The sequence below is a fragment of the Lithobates pipiens genome, unplaced genomic scaffold (genome assembly GCF_037356315.1).
Source record: "Lithobates pipiens isolate NorthernLeopardFrog02 unplaced genomic scaffold, aLitPip1_a1.2 Scaffold_3, whole genome shotgun sequence".
Lineage (NCBI taxonomy): Eukaryota > Metazoa > Chordata > Amphibia > Anura > Ranidae > Lithobates > Lithobates pipiens.
In genome coordinates this window covers 145,857,357-145,879,087 of record NW_027507790.1, presented here as the reverse complement: position 1 = coordinate 145,879,087, position 21,731 = coordinate 145,857,357, and the positions used below count along the sequence as shown (strand labels likewise).

The window sequence follows — 21,731 nt, the reverse complement described above, 5'->3', positions numbered from 1 at the left end:
CGTATTGGCGAGTCAGTAGAGGCACTGGAGGGCGGCGGGAGGGGGGGGGTGTCTATGGCTGGGTATTGCAGGGTATCACCGACTATGGCTGGGTATCTCAGAGTATGGCGTTGCAAAGTATTGCGTTGCAGAGCATTGCAGGGTATTGGACGATGTTGCACAGCATTGCAGAGTGTTGCAGGGTATTGGCGGGTGTTGCAGGGTATTGGCTGGTGTTGCAGAGCATCGCAGAGTGTTGCAGGGTATTGGCGGGTGTTGCAGAGTGTTGCAGGGTATTGGCTGGTGTGGCAGAGCATCGCAGAGTGTTGCAGGGTATTGGCAGGTGTTGTTGAGCATTGCAGAGTGTTGCAGGGTATTGGCGGGTGTTGCAGAGTGTTGCAGGGTATTGGCGGGTGTTGCAGAGCATTGCAGAGTGATGCAGGGTATTGGCGGGTGTTGCAGAGCATTGCAGAGTGTTGCAGGGTTTTTTGTCGGGTGTTGCAGAGCATTGCAGAGTGTTGCAGGGTATAGGCGGGTGTTGCAGGGTATAGGCGGCTGTTGCAGGGTATAGGCGGCTGTTGCAGGGTATTGGCGGGTGTTGCAGGGTATTGGCGGGTGTTGCAGGGCATTGGCGGGTGTTGCAAAGCATTGCAGAGTGTTGCAGGGTATTGCAGAGTAATGGCAGGGAATTGAGGGGTTAAATTTCGGTGAGCAGCGATGTGGGCACTGCAGATGCTGCTGACACCGATCTCTTCCCCCTCCGCTGTACCGATCGGTACAAAGAGGAACGGTACAAAGAGTTTGTTTACAAGTGATCACTCCGTCATTTGACGGAATGATCACGTGGTAAATGGCCGCGATGAGCGGCCGTTTACCGCGATCCGTGATGCGCAGGGTCCACAGCATCCAGGTCACGGGCGCGCGAGAGCGGAATTCTGGGAGGACGTCATATGACGGCCTCCCAGAGTTAAACAACCGCCCTGTAGCCGTCATTCGGCTATGGGCTGGTTGTTAAGTGGCTAAACAAGCTTCAATATGCTTTTTCTTCAGTAATGGAGTCTTGCATGGTGGTCGAGTGCATTACCTATTGTTTCCAGGTCTTTCTGAAGCTTTCCACAAGTGTTCCTTGCCTCTTGGACAACTCTTCTGATAATTATTTTCATTCATCTGTCAGAAATCTTGCAGGGAGCACCTGGTCGTGGCTGGTCTATGGTGAAATGTTGTTCTTTCCACTTCTGGATTTTGGCCCCAACAGTGCTTAAAGGGACATTCAGGAAGTTTAGAAATCCTTCTGTAACCAATGCCATCAGTATATTTTGAGACAATAAGGTTGCAAAGGTCTTGAGAGTGCTCTTTACTTTTACCCATCATGAGATGTTTCTTGTGTTACACCTTTGTAATGAGACACCTTTTTATAGGCCATCAGTTGAGACTGAACCAGCTACTAATCATTTGCATTGACAAGGGGAAGGATGGCTTTCTAATTACTGTACTGAGAGATTTAAGCTGGTGTCTTGGATTTCCATGCCTTTTTTTTTCACCCCACTTCTTCTTGTGTTCAATACTTTTTTCCCTGCGTGATTCCATTTTATTACACATAACTTCATTCCTGAACTTATTTGTTATGGTTTCTTTGTATGTGTGGATTGCATGGAGGGTTGTTGACATGTGGTGAACATTTCAGGTCAATAGCACCTTTAGAAATATATTTGCCTAGAAAAATAGTGAGGTGTTCAATACTTATTTTACCGGCTGTATATGGTGGATTGATTTTTTGATTTATAACAGCAACTGAACAAGGTACATAATCCGTACGCCTAGTGCAAAATGTTAACATTATGCTTGTTGCTATGGCGGTTTGTCTCCAGCTGTGTATTGTTTTCTGTGGATAGCCTATTCACAGGGAGGTTTATTTACAAAGGGGGGGTCTGTTAGCAGAGTGAATGTTCAGAGTTTAATAAATTAGTGAATCTGTGTTCACTTCAACAAATCCTTTCCAAGCAAAACATTTATTTTTTTAATTTTCTTTTACATATGATTGGGTATTCAAAGTGAACATTTGTTCTCTTTATTTACTAACATTTGTTTTTTTTTTTTAAACTGCCTCTATTGCTTTAGAAAAATAACCTCAGACACCATCCACTTTTGTGTACAGATGTCAATGCAAGAGCTAAATCATTTTTGGACACCATAGATATTTTAGGAGGCTGAACACACACTGGACCAAAAATAGGAAATGCATTCTCTACACTGTAATGTTATGTCTGCTTTCCAAAGTCATGTGCCAAAAAGTGGGCCTTAGTCTGCGTAATTTTACAAAGTTGGACAAATTCAAAAAAATATTTCATATTTAAATCCTACACAGCAAGCTGTCAGACAATGATGGTGCAGGTGCCTTTTATAATAATAATATAGGAGAATATTCACATAATGTTTTGTATTAACCAGGACAAGACTGGAACATTAACCTCTAGCACAGCGGTGTCAAAGACTGCAGAGAAGACCCCAGATGCCTCAAAGGTATGAAAATCCATGTAGAGTACTGTTATGTGCTTTATGATAAGTAAAGAGATCACATATAGTCCATATGGCTGTATGATTTAACCTTTGCATAAACCAGCTACTTGCACTCATGCAGTGATGCATTTCATATAAAATGTAATTACTTATTTAGTGTGGCCTTGTCTATGCAGCAACTGCACCTCTCAAAAGAAACAAGTCATTTCTGAGTCTCCCTTAGTGCTGGTTCACACTTATGCAGTTTTCGTTTGATCCGTTCCTGCAATGCTTTTTCTGAATGTTTTATACATTCTGCGTTTTTTATGCTTTTCTTTTTTTTTAAGGGGAGATGTTTTTGTTGGGTGGATTAAAAAACACAAAATGCATCAAAAACACACTACATGCATTTCTGTAGCATGTCCATTCAAATCTATTGAACCAAAAATGCACTGTTGTGTTAAAAAAAAAAAAAAAAAATCCTTGACCCTTTCCAAAAATGCATAGATGTAAACGTGTCCCATAGAACACCATGTTAAATGGACTGTAGTGCGTTTTTGTAAAATGCGCTAGGTGTGAATCGGGCCTTATAGCTTCGAAGCTTAGGGGGAGATTTACAAAAACTGGAGCACTCCTAATCGGTGCAGCTGTACATGGTAGCCAATCAGCTTCTAACTTCAGCTTGTTCAACTAAGCTTTGACAATGAAACCTGGAAGCTGATTGGGTTCTATATTACAGCTGCACCAGATTTTGCATGCTTGGGTTTTAGTAAATTCCCCCCGCCCCTTTGTTTTCTTTGTGTCTGGATAAATAATAATACTCTGGTAAATAAGCGTGTGCAAAGTCGTAGCTGAATGTTGTCTGTCACATAATAATATGATGATTTTTTTTTTCTAGCCCACCAGTCAGAGCTCCTCTATAACGCCTAGTGCCTCAAAGACATTCAAAAGTTAGATTAACAGTAAGTACATGTAAAAACTGTATAACCTGAATTGCCAAACATGTCCACAAATCATGCTTGTAAAACAGTCAGGGTCACCATACGCGTTTACAATTTTATCATACAATCAACTTTGCATTCACCAAAACTATGTAATATAAGGAACTTTCTAAACTATCCAATCAGGCAGATCCTTGCACTATATAGTTTTTAGTTGATCTAAAGGATATTGAACAACCAAATTGCAATGTGTGGGGTCAGTTTAGGAATATAGAGATATTCTACTTGCATAATTTTTCTGCTTTCTGTTATATTAGTCTTCATTAATAAACTAACACAAGTAGTTTCTGCTTGAACTGGTCTCTATCCTGAAACTAAAACCAGACAAGACTGATGACAACACTTATTGATGCTTGCGGTATTAATCTTAAAATAAACAGTTGTAACATCAGAATTATTAGTAGGTAATGATGGATAATGGAAATAAATATGGATGTTGATGTTATTAAAGACAATTGCAGCGCTGGGTTAGTGTAAATAATACAGATATCCCATATCAAATAAACAGTGCAGACAAAAATACCCAAAAGTGCAATGCAACACGAATAATACATAATAAAGTGCAAATGTGCAATGCAGTAATTACAAATAAGCAAATATGCGATTAAGTGCACAAAAGGGAATAAAAGGGAGTAAATGCTAAAAAAAAGGTGCAATATGAGTGCAAAGAAAGTTCTTAAGTCGCTAATATCCAAAATAAGTGACTTCAGGTGCAGCATGGAACATCGATCAGCTGGTTGACACTGTGATACCCATCACCTCTTTAAGATAAAAGGCTTACCAGAAAGCCTGCGACCCCCCCCCCCCTTCTCGTGGAGGTCAGACATCGCTTATATGAAATTAGGGATCCACCAATGGAGTACTGTGACTTTCCCCTCCAATCATCTGTTGGCAGCTGGCCAGCATAAGCAGTAGCAGATGATGATATTTAGGAAGAGAGAGAGCCCAAATCGTGCAGTGTCTCTTTCAAGCGTATTTATTTAGTAAAAAAAAAAGGGGGGGGGTTCAGCAGCTACATAAAAATGCTGGATAGCAGATTCCAGTTCAGAGTAAACACAGAGTAGTACTTGGAAGTAGAAAAATCCGTACAGGTCCGTAAAATCAAATTGCGCATGCACAGAGCGTGTGTGCGTAGCGTCTCGACGATCTTTTTGTCATATGACATCATCAGGGGTACACCCACATGTCTGCGCTTTATATACCTAGTGGGCAGAACGAGGAAGCGCTGCCATAGGTCACACAAAATGTTACAGACCAGTTAATTGGATGAGCTAGATCAATCTCAAAATAGAGAACACCTGAAGTAATTGACATATCCAATAGCCCTGCTGTGTAAGCTAAACTACCAAGGCATCTGTAAGAGGTATTAATGCAAATAGAGTAATGTTCAAGATAGGTTTTTATACCTTCACTAGAAAACTTCAATCTTGAATATTACTCTATTTGCATTTATTCCTCTTAAGGTCAAGTGCTGTGTGCACCTATTTTGGCCCTTGGAGTATTTTTATTCTTATTTTTTCTATTTTTTAATTTCGTTCTTGGCCTACATGGTATTTTTATTAAGTTTGCAATCAAGTTTATGTATGAAGATGTACATCTATTTGATATGTATATCATGATTTGATCATTGGGTTGTATTGGTCAATATTGTAAAACCTTTACGTACTCCCGCTTTGTGCTACAACTCTTCATGCGGCCAGAGCACTGCGCACACAGTCAGTGTCAGTGGACACACAGCTTCTGCCTGTCACAATTGTGGAGAAGGAATGGCTTTTGCTCTGTGTCCCTGTCTCAGTGGCTGTGCGTGTAGCACTCCTACAATATTTGTGATACACATAACCTTTTGGAAAAGAGATTTTATTATCTTCTAATCTCAAGAACTACATTTGTTACATACAGCAGATCATTGCATAGCCTCAGTGTACAATGACTCTGTTGCATATTGTGTAATGATGGGACTGTTGGGGCTCTCTCTTAAAAATGTAAATAAAAACCTATTCTACACAATATGCCTCACAATACAGAAATGGCAGGAGGGAGGGAGTAAAAGAAATAAACACTACATGACAAAAATGTTGCAGAGACCTGACGATCCTACCTCCTGAGTTTGTTGGACACACAATTTTAAATCCATGCAAATTAATATAGAGTTAGTCCCCCTTAGTGGTTTTCACAGCCACAACTTTTCTGAGAAGGCTTTCCATAAGATTTTGAAGTGTGCTAAGTGTGCCCATTCAAAGGGCGATTTGTGAGGTCAGGTACTTAAAAGAAACTAAAAATCATCCTAAAGTTTTTTTTATAGTAGGATTTAGGTCAGGACTTTGTGCAGGCCACTTAAGTTATCCACATCAAACTCATCAAGCCATGCCTTTACAGAGCTTGCTTAGTGCTCAGGGTCATGCTGGAATAAAAAATGGCCTTCACCGAGCTGTTATTATAAGCGTACAGTCGTCTAAAATGGCTTTATCATCTGTAGAATTAACAGTATGCTTAAAGCAGAATTCAAGTTCTAAAACAAAATTTGCGAACAGATGGACTCTTTAATCAGACTCACAGATGATTAACTTGATAGTGCTACCTACCTCTGCCATTGTTGCATAGTTTTATAGAACACTGTCCTGATAGAAACTACCTTGTAATGTGATTTTAGCTATTTTGACTTCTTTTTTTTTTTCTTTTTAGATCAGGGTACAGTTTGTCTCCTTAATAACTGCTTGGGAAGAACAAATTGTGATACAAGCACACAGCTGTGTGACCTGGCTTCCACTGTCCCCTTCCCTGCACCAAGGACTTCTGAAATGCCCGTTCAAACCTTTTGTTCCTGTTGGCAATTTCTCATTTTTTCTCAGTTCTTTTCTCCAGTTCTTAGCAGGGGCAAAGCTCCTATAGCTGTAATGAAATGTATGATGTAAGTAATAAAATAAAGGCAGCGATCTTTGCACAGTTTCCAAGCAGACAGGATGTGTGAATGAGCGCCTGTTGGGTACCTGACATTGTACAAATCACTATTTGAGGTGAGATTTTTTTCCTGTGCGTATGCAAATGCTTGGTCACATTAATGTTTTGGTGGTGAGGGTTGTGTGTGTGTCACTGAAATATTAGCCGAACAATAAATCATTTGGGGTTTACTTAACTTTACGTAAGGTAATCGGCAACAACCAGCAGCTGTTTAGGAGTTACGGACTTAGGATTGCTTCCAGTTGGTTGGTGTGGGTTATGTCACATCCCGACTTTCTTTAAAGCTGAGTTTTGGCCCAATTTTATTCTTTGCCATTTGCACTGTAAAAATAAATGAACACTAATGAAGTTCATTGAAGCGCTGCTGCATTATGTAATACTCTTTTACATTCTCCCATGCAGTATAGTCAGTGCTGAAACTTACACAGATCACAGTGAGTCACTGCAGCTCATATATTCTGAAAATATCTTTCATTCTTTTGAGGATTTGAATTTGAGGAGGTATGGATGAATGTCGCTATCTCCCCTACTTCAGTCACAGAGTACCTTGCATTCATTGAAGAGAATGGATGATCTGGAGAATGAGTGATCTGTGTACTCCAGCTAGAACTGTACATTTCAGTCCTGGATGTTGACTGTACTGTACAAGGAATGAAGCAGTAGTGCATAATGCAGCAGTGATCACACATTGCCCACACTTCATTAGTGTTCACTTTTTTTTACAGTGCAAATGTGTTTTTTGTTCAGCTTTAAATGAGTGCATCTGTGTTTACAAAAAACTGTGCCTTTCTATTCACCAGTACCCTGTTCTTTGTTTATGAAATATATTTTGGCTACCCTGGCGTTGGCAGGCCTTTATAGTTTTGCATATATTGAATAGTCCTATTTTTACAAAAAGATGTTTGCACTGATACCTACAAAATAAAACCATACACATTGGATGTATCACATTGACTGCTATGCAAAGAGTTACATTTTTACTGCACTGTGCTGTACATCAGCTAGGACATGTGTTGAGGGATCTTCATAAAATCTAAGTGATATAAGGGCTGTTTTGCTTTGAACTTATAACTGTGGAACACTATTGGAAATAAAAGTTAAAAGAATGCAGTGGTGGTTAATTATTTTGTACATTTAAGCAAAGAACAAAAATGGTTTACAGGTGTTGTGCGCTGATGCTTTAGGAATAATTCTCTCTCTGTTGTAAAGTGTGTTTAAAATTTCTTAGTCCACTCCTTCATAAAGTCGTAGGGCCTTCACTTTGGTAAATCTGTATGGAATGAGACTGAGATGAATCTGCATAGATCTTTACATGAATTTTTATAGATCTTTAGTTGGACCCCCATTTAGAATACTGTGTCCACTTCTGCTGATCTACCTTATAAAAAGATATTGAGACGATGGAACCAGGAACAGGAAACAAAAATAATGGTCTCCATCTCATACACACATACTGAGAAAGGAAAGTCTGGATTGCTGTTATTCTCTGGCATGGCAGGAAATATCTTCATATTGACACACCTAGAATAATTTATTTCTAGAGTAAATGCCATTTTGATACTTGCTGGCCTTTTTTTCTCTATTGGGGTCTCTGGTAATAAACAACAAAATAAAATAATAAAAAAAAAAAAACCTCCAGGCTGCTTCTATTTTAAGGGAGTCTCACTCCTTTTCTGCTCAATTTGTCATTCATTTAACATGACAAAACAATGCCATAGGGACTTAGAAGCCCTGGATTTAGCCCTTCTGTGCAAGGCCTTTTAAGACTTATGGTGGGTGGGCAGAACGGGAGAAGATTGATGAGAAGGCTTGCCAATCAGGTTCTCACTTGATTCAGCCCAGCAGCATCTATCATTCATACAGATATTAATTATACAAATGTGTATAAAGTAATTTCCAGTGTTACAATGACCAGAAACTCTGCATTCATAAACACTTCAAATTTTCAATAAGCATTTTTTATTTGTAAGCTGCATATAAAAACGCACAATAAGGGAAATTAAATAAAATGTGAATCTGAACAGGTATTCCAAAACCTAGTACAGTGACATGTAAAAACTGGAGGAAAGGATATGAAGTTGTTGGTCAGCCGATCACAAGGCAGCTGATAATGTTGTATAAGAAAGATTAGTGATCACTTTATGACTACCAAAACTGGCTTCAGCCTTTCTGCCTGTTTCTCTACATTCATATAATTTCAGCACACTGGAAATGGTTATTCTGTGTCGTTTTATACATGAACCGTAAATAAAAAGTATAAGCATTGCTCCATGCAACCAAAAGCTGTACTACAAATACAAATGGTTTTCTGGGATGTTAAAGGGATAATGTAACCTTTTGTGCTTCCTTGTGGCATAGGGAAATTGTCACTATACCCCACTGCTGTCAAAACCTTTTTCTCCAGAGAAGCTTGTAAACACAGCCATGCCATGCACGTGGGCACCGCATTTCTGCTACATCCATGATCTATACATCTCCAGACGACTTTGATTAGTGGGAGGGAGGGGGTAGTCTTCATGCATTATGCATTAAACTACATAAGAGCAAAGCCTTTGAATTACAGAAAGGAGACTTATAGAAAGTCCAAAGTAAAATATGTAAAGCATACTAACTTTTTGCAGACAATTTAGAATCCATCTCTCACTGATCTGACTGCGCATAACTCCTGGTTGTACTCTGAACATGAATGTTCTTTGCACTGGTTTATAGAACAAGCCCATTTTGTTTTCTTTTAATCCTGCTTTTATATACAAGTCCAGTGTGCTGACATTTTAGTGCAAGAAAACCATGTTTCATAAAAATAATAGAAAACAAACACATTTATACTCATTTAAAACAGCTATTAAAACACATTCTATTCTTTTTTTTGGAAACGGTTTTAACATTATCTTAATGTAAATCTTTTCTTCCATTCAGTGACTGAAGAAGGCTACAGTGTTCTTGCTGCCATCTTCAAACCATTGACCTTTGTCATGTATTACTACATAGCCACCAAATACTCCAGATTACAGGATAGATTTGATTGCCAAACATTCAAACAAATATATTACAGTCTATTAAAGTTTCTCTTATTCAGCACCCAGTCTGAAAAAAAGCGAGATATTTACGTGCATCGCTAGCCTTAGATTTGGAGAAAAATAAGAGTAGTATATAATACTAGCCAAAGGTCTATGATGTACAAAAGCACAAATCACAAAGTTCCTAAAATTAAATTTCCCTAACCTGCCAATAAAAAATACCTAATATCAGCTGCCACCACATTATTGCATGAAGCCTTAACTAAATACACTTTTATACTATCAAGAATTGCATCACAGCTTACCAAATGTCATAAAGTGGAACCAATTTTTTTTTTGTTAGAGGGGAGAAGGGTTCTCACTGGTGTCTGTGTCCATATTTAGAAGGAAGGTGACAGCAAATCTCTAACATGACAAACGTGAGTGAGTTTAGCTGGTGTTCCACTTTAACATCATATTGAATAATTCATTAGAGACATTGACCATTTGCATTATCAAAGCAGTGGTTCTAAATTTTTCCATACCATTCCATGTGAGAAAATCACAAAATTGTTTACTAAAAAAGAAGATACTGAGAATTTTGGTAGCTGTAGGAGAGTTCTGTCACCTTGCTGTTTTTTTTTTGTTTTGTTTTTTTAATCTGTAGCTTCACCAAAAATGGAAGTGCCAGTGGGTTTTCTAGTGACCAGTATATTTTACAAATCATTGTAGTAAAAAGAGGCGAGAGAAGGGAGGGGGGCCAAAAAAAAAAAAACTGCTCTTATTGTCTATGCAGTTAGCCTCTGCCTACTATCACAAAAAATACTGGGGCAATTCAATACAGCACTTTTATGAGCAGTTTGATCCCTAAAAAAAGTCTTGTGACAGATTAAAAAAAAATCCCTGCTCAGATTTGATGGCCGTTCTGACTTTGCAGCAGATTAAGGTGGTTCCTAATAGCCCCTCTTTAACTTTGGCTGCACCAAATTCAAAAAAAGAATGACCTCCGTTTTGAAGATAATGAAACTGGAGGTAATTAAGATCAACTCTAAGTTGGCATACAGAGACGGGCAGAATGCCTGTCTCTGTATGCTATGTAGCAGAGAAGCATGTCTGCCACCAATATTCCATCCTCACCTGTTCCTGTTTGTCAAGAATGCGATCGGCTTTGCAGCCACCATTGATGCTAACAGTAACTCATTTCCCATGAGGTCTGCTCTTTCTGACTGACAGCAGGAAATGTATGTATTCTATAGCCAATATTAAGTTATTAGCTATGGAATCTGCCTGCTTCCAGTGACAAGGGGAGTAGATCTAATGGGGAACTAGTCCTTCATCTTCCCCATCAGGCTACACCCAGCCAACCACAAAACCTCTTGGTCGTGGTGTTGTATGATGGCTGCAGGGGTGGGGAGGGAGCGCAGCTGAGGACAATAGTACATGTATGGACACTCCGTTCTTGGTGCTACTCTGCATGCAGCACCCCAAAGACTTGTAAAATAAAAAAATAAAAATGTTTCTGAATAGTATACTTTGTATTAACAGCATTTAGTTATCAGAATACAATATACGTTTCAATTAGCCCCATCCTCAACCTTCCCTATTGCTTTCTTTCAGCAAGGAATTTCCTATGAGACCCCACGGGTAATGATTTAATGGTTAAAAAAAAAGGCATTGAGCTGGTAGAAGCGTAAGGCTCCGTTCACACCTGAGCGTAGTATTTTCAGGCAAGAAGTTGTGCGATTTTGTACAGATAACTAATGTAAAAGAATGAAAAATGCCTGTAATCTGCCAAAAAAGCTCCTGTACTTTTTTGAGCAACAGGTGTTTTGCTTTAGGTGACAGAACGCTCAGATTTGAACAGGGGCCATTGAAATGAATGGGATTTGTCTTGTTGAGCATTTTTAGAGCTGAGGTTTTGAGCAGAAAAATGCCCAAAAACACCTAGGCGTGAACAGAGCTTAAAGCAAAAAAGTGATCATTGAGTAACAATCAGTTGTCACAGAGTATCTTACAAACAATCAAATATTTCAATGGACAATTTTTTTTTTTTTTTACAAAAGGCACTCTATGATCATATGGCATTGGTAATCTATTAGGTCTGTCCCAAAAAAAGGATCAAAAATGACCCAGCTATGTCTTTTGTTCAGAGAAAAAAATGTCAGTATACTGAAATTCAGCAATTAGAAAGATTGCTCTTTATTGTCAATTTTTTTTCTCATTAATTTTAAATCACCCGAAATGACAGACTTTATTAAATGAATTCCTTCATTAATTATTCTTCTCCAGCCAAGTTTTAACAAGATCGAAGTTTTTGTCCATCCAACTAATGTTCTCCCCAATAGTCTCTTTGGCTTGTTGAACACACCGCAGTTGGGAGCCATTTTCTTTCAACAAATCAAAAAATTCTGTCACCTGACAAAGAAAAACAACATACAACAAGTATAAGGTCAAAGTGCTCACAAAAGAGTTCACAAGAATTTGGCGAGCCAGAAAAAGGTGTATTTTAACAATTGGCAATAGGAATCAAAGCTGTGCACATAAGTTCTATTCCATTGTACAGTTTTATTATATAGCGCCTCTAAACGTGAGCAGTTTATTGAGGTCAGCTATTAAATCTGAAAGAAAGCGGATGTTTTAGGTGGAAGCTTTACTTAAAGCTGGCCATACACTATTAGACGGATACACATTTCTTAATCCATGCCAAGAGCATGGATGCACAAATCTTCCCTGCTGGGCTATTGTATTCTGTCCGAGTACCTAAATAGCTGCTACATCTAACTGGATCCAGCCGACAATATTTCTATTAAAGTATGTCGGGCAACAGGGGGCCAATGGGGCCACCCACTGAGAGAATTTGTCCCGTTCATCAGGAACCAGACGAAATTCAAATGGTGTCTGGCCAGCTGTACTCAAAGAAGCCATTCAGGCACTTCTCACCCTTGGAGATACAGTTAACTCTGTCTATCACAGCCATATCTGCCCCTGTATACAGCAGGGTAACAGAAAATTCAAGGGGGAGGATGACAATATAGCTAGCGCTATATATATATATATATATATGGCCACAAAGAGTGCTGACAGACAGCAGTCTGTGTGTACGCTGTTGGGCTGAGGTTTCATGAGTTATCCTGTTGCTTGGGAAAACTTGTCAGTGACAGGGTTACCTCCTGACTGCTTACACCAAGCGTGTCCAACCTTTTGAAGAGCAAGGCCCACTTAAGCAAATTGGTAACCAGACGCAGGCCACAATGAGCAAAGCAGGCGGATGACAGGTTCATGTCCACTCTGCATATGCAGAGCAAACACAAACACAGCCTGCTCTACTCTATGGGCCCTCCAATCTGATCCTCCCAGGCAGAAAGAGGATGGATCCCCTTCTGTTTTTTTTGTAACGGATTGGAGGGGTAGGAGGGTGTAAATGGACACAAGTCCATAGAGGTGAATGGAGGGTCCAACTAGGTCTGCCTGAAAAAATGTACAGGCAGCCCCTATCGGACCGACTGTGTGAAGGGGGCCTAAGGCTGCTTTCACACTGATGCACTGTGGTTTACCCACACTGCGAGTGCAGCAGAATGCACATGTGGGTTTCTTGGGGGTTAGCTGCACTTTGCCTTAGCCCTCTGCTGGGTAAATATGTATGAAAAAGTTAAGATAAAATTCTCACAAATATAATTTTTTTTAACCTTAATAAAGGTTAAGAAATAGATACAGTGGTGTGAAAAAGTGTTTGCCCCCTTCCTCATTTCCTGTTCCTTTGCATGTTTGTCACACTTAAGTGTTTCGGAACATCAAACAAATTTAAACAATAGTCAAGGACAACACAAGTAAACACAAAATGCAATTTGTAAATGAAGGTGTTTATTATTAAAGGTGAAAAAAAATCCAAACCATCATGGCCCTGTGTGAAAAAGTGATTGCCCCCCTTGTTAAAACATACTATAACTGTGGTTGTCCACACCTGAGTTCAATTTCTCTAGCCACACCCAGGCCTGATTATTGCCACACCTGTTCACAATCAAGGCATCACTTAAATAGGAGCTGCTTGACACAGTAAGGTCCACCAGAAGATCCTTAAAAGCTACACATCATGCCGAGACCCAAAGAAATTCAGGAACAATTGAGAAAGAAAGTAATTGAGATCTATCAGTCTGGAAAGGGTTATAAAGCCATTTCCAAAGCTTTGGGAATCCAGCGAACCACAGTGAGAGCCATTATCCACAAATGGCGAAGACATGGAACAGTGGTGAACCTTCCCAGGAGTGGCCGGCCGCCCAAAATTACCCCAAGAGCGCAGCGACGACTCATCCAAGAGGTCACAAAAGACCCCACAACAACGTCCAAGGAACTGCAGGCCTCACTTGCCTCAGTTAAGGTCAGCGTTCATGCCTCCACCATCAGGAAAAGACTGGGCAAAAATGGCCTGCATGGCAGAGTTCCAAGGAGAAAACCACTGCTGAGCAAAAAGAACATCAAAGCTCGTCTCAATTTCTCCACAACACATCTTGATGATCCCCAAGACTTTTGGGACAACATTCTGTGGACCGATGAGACAAAAGTGGAACTCTTTGGAAGGTGTGTGTCCAAGTATATCTGGCGTAGAAGGAACACTGCATTTCATAAAAAGAACATTATACCAACAGTAAAATATGGTGGTGGTAGTGTGATGGTCTGGGGCTGTTTTGCTGCTTCAGGACCTGGAAGACTTGCCGTGATAAAAGGAACTATGAATTCTGCTGTCTACCAAGAGATCCTGAAGGAGAATGTCCGACCATCTGTTCGTGTACTCAAGCTGAAACGAACTTGGGTTCTGCAGCAGGACAATGATCCTAAACACACCAGCAAGTCCACCACCGAATGGCTGAAGAAAAACAAAATGAAGACTTTGGAGCGGCCTAGCCAAAGTCCTGACCTGAATCCTATTGAGATGTTGTGGTATGACCTTAAAAAGGCCGTTCATGCTCGAAAACCCTCTAATGTAACTGAATTAGGACAATTCTGCAAAGATGAGTGGGCCAAAATTGCTCCAGGACGCTGTAAAAGCCTCATTGCACGTTATCGCAAAAGCTTGGTTGCAGTTGTTGCTGCTAAGGGTGGCCCAACCAGTTATTAGGTTTAGGGGGCAATCACTTTTTCACACAGGGCCATGATGGTTTGGATTTTTTTTCACCTTTAATAATAAACACCTTCATTTTCAAATTGCATTTTGTGTTTACTTGTGCTGTCCTTGACTATTGTTTAAATTGGTTTGATGTTCCAAAACACTTAAGTGTGACAAACATGCAAAGGAACAGGAAATGAGGAAGGGGGCAAACACTTTTTCACACCACTGTATATCCTAATTTGTTATTATAATTGACCCTTTATTAGTACCCTATCTCTGGAACTTCCTTCAATATGTAGATCAGTAGGCACTCCCCGTATGGGTGAATGTCCTTTCAGCCTGCCAGTCCAAGGACCACAGTCTACGCAGACCTGATATGCACTATTCACGTAGCATTAGTATTATGTAAACCATTAAGCCTCACTATCGTTTTTTCTACTAAGTTTTTCCTTCAGGTTTACCAAAACCATGTAGTACAAGGGCCTGCCTGATTGCATACAAATTGAAACTCCTAAGGTTTGACCTCATATTATATGGTTTTGGTAAATCTGAAGGAAAAACATAGGATATGCACTTTATAGGAAAGCAAAAGAAAATTTGCACTTTTTATGTTTCATAGAAAATTAGGAGGGACACAAGAGTGTGGATTTTGGTTGTACGTTGTTGGAGGGGGGGAGTAAAGGGGAAGAAGGCTCCCTCTAAAGAGGGGATGGAAGGCGAAAAAATAAACTTTCCCCCTTTTTATTTATTTTTTTCCTTTTTGTGTGTTTGAGAGAAATGATTAGCACTAGTAATCTAGTCTAAGTATACTGTGGGGGGAGGTAGACACTGGAACTGGAAGGAAGGTTCCAGCCACGGATCCTGAGAAAATAAGTTCGGACTACATGGACGATCTGTTATATCTGGGGTATTATTTAGTCCCTTCTCCTGCCAAACCCCCACTAGAGTGTATTCATACAAATGGGGTTGGAGGAAAATGGAATATATTGAGTGGGGCAGGGGGAAAGTTGGGAGGGGAATGATTAGAGTAATGGAGAGATTAGAGGGAGATACCCTCGATAGGAGACTTGGAAAGAATATCATTTTGATATGGGACAGAACGGTAATAAGATGTTGTGGGAACCCCTTGGCTAGATAGCCTGTTAGCTGAATGATCATGGAACAGGCCAGATGGAGGGTAAGATACCAACAGAAGCTCAGATAAGGTTAGATAAGCAGGGGGGAGTTGATATTTCTATATTGGTATACTGTATATAAAAGGGGGGTTCCACCCCCCTTTTTTTGGTTATATATAAAGTACTGATATAGGCTGCTCTCTTTCTCTTTGCATAAAAATATGTTGGGTTTGTTTAGTTAAACTATATTATGTGATTATATAAATAGCTGGGGGAATAGGGTCTGGATCTTAGTCCCTCAGCCAATTCAAACCACCTCCCCATATAGGTCTGCACCCACTCGAACCGCACGTTCAGGAAGTGGGTGCCTTCTTTTTTTCCCCCTTCTCAGAGGAGAGGGCCAGGGTGAGTGTGACTTCTTTAAATGCCAAAGGCCTTAATGTCCCGGAAAAACCGAGGATGCTTCTTAATGATTTGAAGCGCTCTTGTACAGATGTGGCATTTCTGCAAGAAACACATTTTAAGGCGGGCGGACTTCCTTTTCTCCAGAATAGATTTTTCTCTTGTGCATATCGGGCTTCTAACCAAGAAGCAAAATCTAAAAGGTGTTTCAATTTTGATCTCCAGTCGTATATCCTGGTCTCTTACGGATAGACGTTTGGATATAAATGGCTGTTATTTCGTTCTTAAAGGCTACATTAGTGGCATTAAGATGACACTGGCTACTATATATGCACCAAATCGGTACCAAGACTCTTTTTTGAGTAAAGCTCTCTCAATGCTAGCGGAGTTTGCAGAAGGTAAATTGATCCTCGAGTGGGATTTTAATCATTTGCTGACCGGCTCACCCCGATATACATCGGCAAAGTGGCACAGGTGTACAAAATGACATACCCATACGTCACTGCGTCAACGGAGGCTAGTGGGTGCGCACACACACTCTGCGGGTCCCACGGATTCGATGTTTGCCAGTGGCGCGCGATCATGGCACGGAGAGGCAGAACGGGGAGATGCCTATGTAAACAAGGCATTTCCCTGTTCTGCCTAGCAACATGACAGGGATCTACTGCTCTCAGTGATCGGGAGCAGTGATCTCTGTCATGTTCTAGTAAGCCCACCCCCCCCTACAGTTAAAACACGTTGAGGGAACACACCTAACCCCTTGATCGCCCGTAGTGTTTAACCCCTTCCAGTGACATTTACACAGTAATCAGTGCATTTTTATAGCACTGATCGCTGTATAAATGCTAATGGTCTCAAAATAGTGTCAAAAGTGTCCTATTGTCCTATCTGTCCGCAGTCACGATAGGAATCACAGATCACCGCCATTACTAATAAAAAAAAAAAAACTAAAAATAAAAATGCCATAAATCTATCCTCTATTTAGACGCAATAACTTTTGCACAAACCAATAAATATACGCTTATTGCGATTTTTATCTTTCAATTTATTTTTGGTCCCACATCAACTACTTGCTTCAGTACTAGATGTTTCCATAGGACGTTTGGCTCGACTTACTCCCCGGAGTAGCGCTTGCAGACTCTTGATATTCGGGACGATGTGGCTAGAGAGCTTACAGCGCACTTTCACATAAACACTTAGAGGAGTGACCCGGGCATGGTATGGAAAGCACATAAGGCAGTAATTTGGGGGATCTTGATCAAACACGGATCCCGATTGAAGAAGGTGCGAGAAGCACAAATAACAAAACTACTAGAGGACATCCAGGCCCTTGAAAAGACACAGGTGTCTTCTTTGGGCAATGTCCTGGCCCATTTGAGGTGACAGATAACAGATTTTCTCTGCTTCAAAGCTAAAGCAGCAATACAATCAGGCAGGAAGGTATACAAATTGGGAGATAAATGTAGCAAATTGCTGGCCGGGAAGCTCAGGGAAAGGGGTACGGCTTCATACATACCCCATATAAAAAGGATGTGATGGGCAATTACTCTCGTTTCCAAAAGATATTGCTCAGACGCTTGGGGAATATTATTCCTCTCTATATAATCTGGCACCATCTCCTTTACTCCCTTCTTCCCAGGAGGAATATCTCTCCCCAGCACGCCTTTCTCGACTACCCTCCCCGGTTGGTTGCAATCTGGAAGCACCTATCAGCATTGAGGAATTAAATGTTGATGATAAAGACGGTTAAACCTGGGAAGGCACCAGGCCCTGATGGATTTACCATACAGTATTATAAAAACTTCCTCCCACTGCTAGGTACGCATATGATTAAAGTGTATAATGCTCTAGGCCAGACTACTGCATTTTCCCCAGATGCACTCTTGTCACGTATCTCAGTTATCCCAAAAGAAGTGAAAGACCTGTCGGAATGCGATAGTTACCGGCCAATCTCGTTACTTAATGTGGATTTAAAGCTTTTCACTAAATGACTTTCCTCTCATCTTCAATCACAGCTTTCCCAGCTGGTTCACTTAGCTCAAGTGGGTTTTATTCCCTCTCGTGAAGTGAGAGACAATACCATTAAAGTACTTAACTTGGTCCACTATGCTAACAAAACAAACACCCTCTGCATTTTTTTGAGTACTGCCGCAGAAAAAGCTTTTGCAATGCCCTGTACACACGGTTGGACTATCCGACGGAAAATGTGCGATCGGATCGCATTGTCGGAAAATCCGATCGTGTGTGGGCTCCATCTGACTTTTTCCGTCGGAATTTCCGACACACACAGTTTGAGAGCTGGATCTAAAATTTTCCGACAACAAATTCCGATCGTTTAAATTCCGATCGCGTGTAGACAATTCTGGCGGACAAAGTGCCACGCATGCTCAGATTAAATTAAGAGACGAAAGCTATTGGCTACTGGCCTGTTTATAGTCCCGTTGTACGTGTTTTAGGTCACTGCGTTCAGAACGATCGGATTTTCGGACAACTTTGTGCGACCGTGTGTGCTAGACAAGTTTGGGCCAAAATCTGTCGGAAAAAATCAGATGGATTTTGTCGTCAGACCGAGTCCCACCGTGTGTACAGGGCATTAGAGTTAACTGGAGACCATACGCTTCAGTGAATTGACAAGGTGTACTCCACTCCACAGGCCTTGGTTAAAGTAAATGGGGTATTTTCAAAACCTTTTAAGATCTCAAATGGTACCGACCAGGGCTGCCCTCTTCCGCCTTTGTTGTTTGCCCTTTCAGTAGAGCTATTACTGAATAAAATATGGCAAAATCCTGATATCTTGGGGCTAAAAGTAGGAGACCATAACTATAAAAAGTTTCAGCCTATGCAGATGACCTGCTTTTCTCTATGCCTAATCCACACATTTCACTGCCTAACCTCATGAAGGAAATTGAAGGCAGTGGAGCTTTATCAAACCTAAAAATAAATTACAGATAGATGCCTCCTGATGTTACCCAAGTGCTTTGGCAGAGTAGCTGTCCCAGATGCATTTAAATACTATCAAGCTGCCCACCTTGGCAGGATGATTGTTGCAGACATACAGAATTTAAACTCTGGATGGATGTAGAACAACAGTTTAGCCCTGTACCCCGCGTGCGTGCTATCCAGCATTACCGGCCTCTCTTAAACAGCACCCTATTATAGGTCCTACACTGCGAATTGGCTCTAGGATTTTCTGGAACTCTAAGTTTTCTTCGATACAATCACCACCGTTTCCCATTCTGGGAAACCCTAGTTTTCTCCCAGGTACAGAAACAGGCACATTTAACAGTCTCCTGGAGAAGGGCTGTTTTCAGGCCTCACATTTTTTGATCTGAGACCTGGCCCACGGTGGCCTCATTGACGGAAATGGGGGGCTGGTATTAAATACATTTCTGGCAGGAGTTACAGTTAACCCATTTTTTCTGATCTTTTGGACCACTGACGAATTATCAACGTCAAACAACATTTGAATCATATTGTGATGAAAAGGAACCTCTTCCTCGGACTATCTCCAAGATATATGGTCTGTTAATTGCTCCCTCAGATGATTTTGTGAGGCCAGGACCTAGTAAATGGGAAAGAGTGCTCAATAAGACCTTTACACCAGATCAGCGTCAGAATATTATCCATCTCTCATTGAACTTGTCTATCTGTACGTGAATCCAGGAATCTAATTATAAACTATTGACGCAATGGTATTATACCCCATCAATGCTTTGCTCATTTTTTCCAGATGACTTAGATCGCTGTTACTGATGCGGAGAAGAACAGGGGACTTTATTTCACATATTCTGGTCTTGCCCAAAGATTAGACAGTATTGGCTGGAGGTACAGAGGATCTCTCAAAAACGTAGTTTTTCCAATAGCAGCAGATCCTGCTTCTTTCTTGCTTCACTGTTCACTAATTCCACCACAGATATACAAAAAATCTGTGCTATGTCACTTGGTTAACATGACCAAAGCCTGTATTACTCGCTGTTGGAGAGACACTAAATCTCTTTCTATTGCTATGTGGGTTAGAAGTATTGGTGCCATGAAGGATCTAGTGCTCTCGACTTAAGATAGAAAAAAGCAATACGCTAAGACCCCTTTCACACCAGGGCGTTTTGCAGGCGCTATAGCGTTAGAAATAGCACCTGCAACCCGCCCTAAAGAAGCTGCACCATTGTCTGTAGTGTGTTTACCACTCCTCCACTGCTGCTCTCCATTGAAATCAATGGGGCAACTCTGTAATACCTGCCGGCAAAACGCTGCTATTGCGGCATATTGCCAGTGGTTTTAACCCTTTCTCAGCCACTAGCGGGGGGGTAAAAGCGCCCCGCCAGCGGCTGAAATGCGCCGCAAATCCGGAGGTAAAATGCCGCTAAAAATAGCAGCGTTTTACTGCCCGCGCTATGGGCGGTGTGGCGTGAAAGGGGTCTAAAATACACAGAGGTCATCCATCTCCTCTGGGAATAGGTGTTTGTTCCCCCCCCCCCTTTTTGTTTTATTTAGCTCTGTTTGTTTTCTTAAAAAATTAAAATGAAAAGGAGAACTGAAGAGTCCAATGGGGTAAAACCTGAGGTATTGGTGGTACTTTTACTAAATTACAACGATAAGAGGGAGTTTTGTTGAGGATTGATTATATATACATGTATCGATACTAAAAGAGATTGTGTATGTATTCTGTGGAATTTGATGTATTAATGGACTCTCAGCCCCTTTTGTATAAATAAAGAATTTGAAAAAAAGACTTCTGTTATTACCTGAGTGTTTGGTGCACTTTCTAAAAGCACACCAAAACTCCTGAATGCAGGAGTTTTGGTGTGCTTTCAGAAAGTGCACCATATCTGCAGGATATGGCTCCGTGCAGGTGACCTGCAGGTGCACTGCACAGCAACTGCGGATCAGTCTGATAGCAACCCAGAGTAACCAGTGTAGAGAACAGATATGCTCTTTGCTGTTATGTTTTAATAAAAAAAACTGAGTTCAATCTTCACTTCTTCCTCAGGATTTCTGCAGGCATCTGTCCCAGGCTGTTGTTGCCCCAGGCGGAGTGCATTTGATATTACTCTGCCTGTGACAGGAGCTGGTGCTATACTGGAAGCATTGGCTCTGCTCTCTACTGCAGCCGCTTGCTTCCTCTAACGCCTGGTCCATTTTTACCACTGATGCTCTGCGATGGCGGTCGGGAACCCGCGATCTGGGCCTGCCGACCCATCATCCTAGAGCAGAAGGTTGCGGGCCACATCAGAGGGCACCCTTGACCTACACTGCTATGGCTTCACTGGCCAGACCAGCTAGATTTCCTTGCCCTGCTGCCCTAAACTAGTGAGATATATTTTGCAGCATCCCTGGCTAATGAAGAAATAACTGCATAAGGTACATCAAAGCTGTAGACCACTGGGTCTTTAGTTTACTATGACAATGGGCGAATGTGAGTATTCCTATTGGATTCTATGAGAACCCTAAAATTCTTTATAGAAAAATACACATAATAAACAATAATTAAAAAGGTAACATCTAAAGCAGAACTTAAATCTGTGAAACTCAGGTAGGGTAATAAAGCAAAGCCTGGAATTGTGAATTTACCAGGGAAAGATCAAAAGCCAAATGATGGTGCATGCGTATCTGTGTATTTAGGGCAGCCAATACAGTTCAATGGGCTGCCCTTCATGCGGGTCCTTTTTTTTGTTTAAAATGC

The 21,731-nt window shown here is 40.9% G+C and overlaps 2 protein-coding genes across 8 annotated transcripts in view; one reads left to right on the top strand and one right to left on the bottom strand.

Moving 5' to 3' along the window:
* The window catches only part of CAST (calpastatin), a 219,759-nt gene extending 212,215 nt beyond the window's left edge, over positions 1 to 7,544 (top strand). For all 5 annotated transcript variants that reach the window (XM_077462355.1, XM_077462352.1, XM_077462353.1 and 2 more), the window contains 3 exons: positions 2,428 to 2,499; positions 3,374 to 3,437; positions 6,159 to 7,544. In XM_077462355.1, the coding sequence (XP_077318481.1) occupies positions 2,428 to 2,499; positions 3,374 to 3,430 (129 nt within the window). In that variant the 3' untranslated portion in view covers positions 3,431 to 3,437; positions 6,159 to 7,544. The remainder of the gene's footprint in view (positions 1 to 2,427; positions 2,500 to 3,373; positions 3,438 to 6,158) is intronic.
* Positions 7,545 to 11,605: 4,061 nt separating this feature from the next.
* The window catches only part of ERAP1 (endoplasmic reticulum aminopeptidase 1), a 150,806-nt gene continuing 140,680 nt past the window's right edge, over positions 11,606 to 21,731 (bottom strand). For all 3 annotated transcript variants that reach the window (XM_077462357.1, XM_077462359.1, XM_077462360.1), the window contains one exon: positions 11,606 to 11,845. In XM_077462357.1, the coding sequence (XP_077318483.1) occupies positions 11,702 to 11,845 (144 nt within the window). In that variant the 3' untranslated portion in view covers positions 11,606 to 11,701. The remainder of the gene's footprint in view (positions 11,846 to 21,731) is intronic.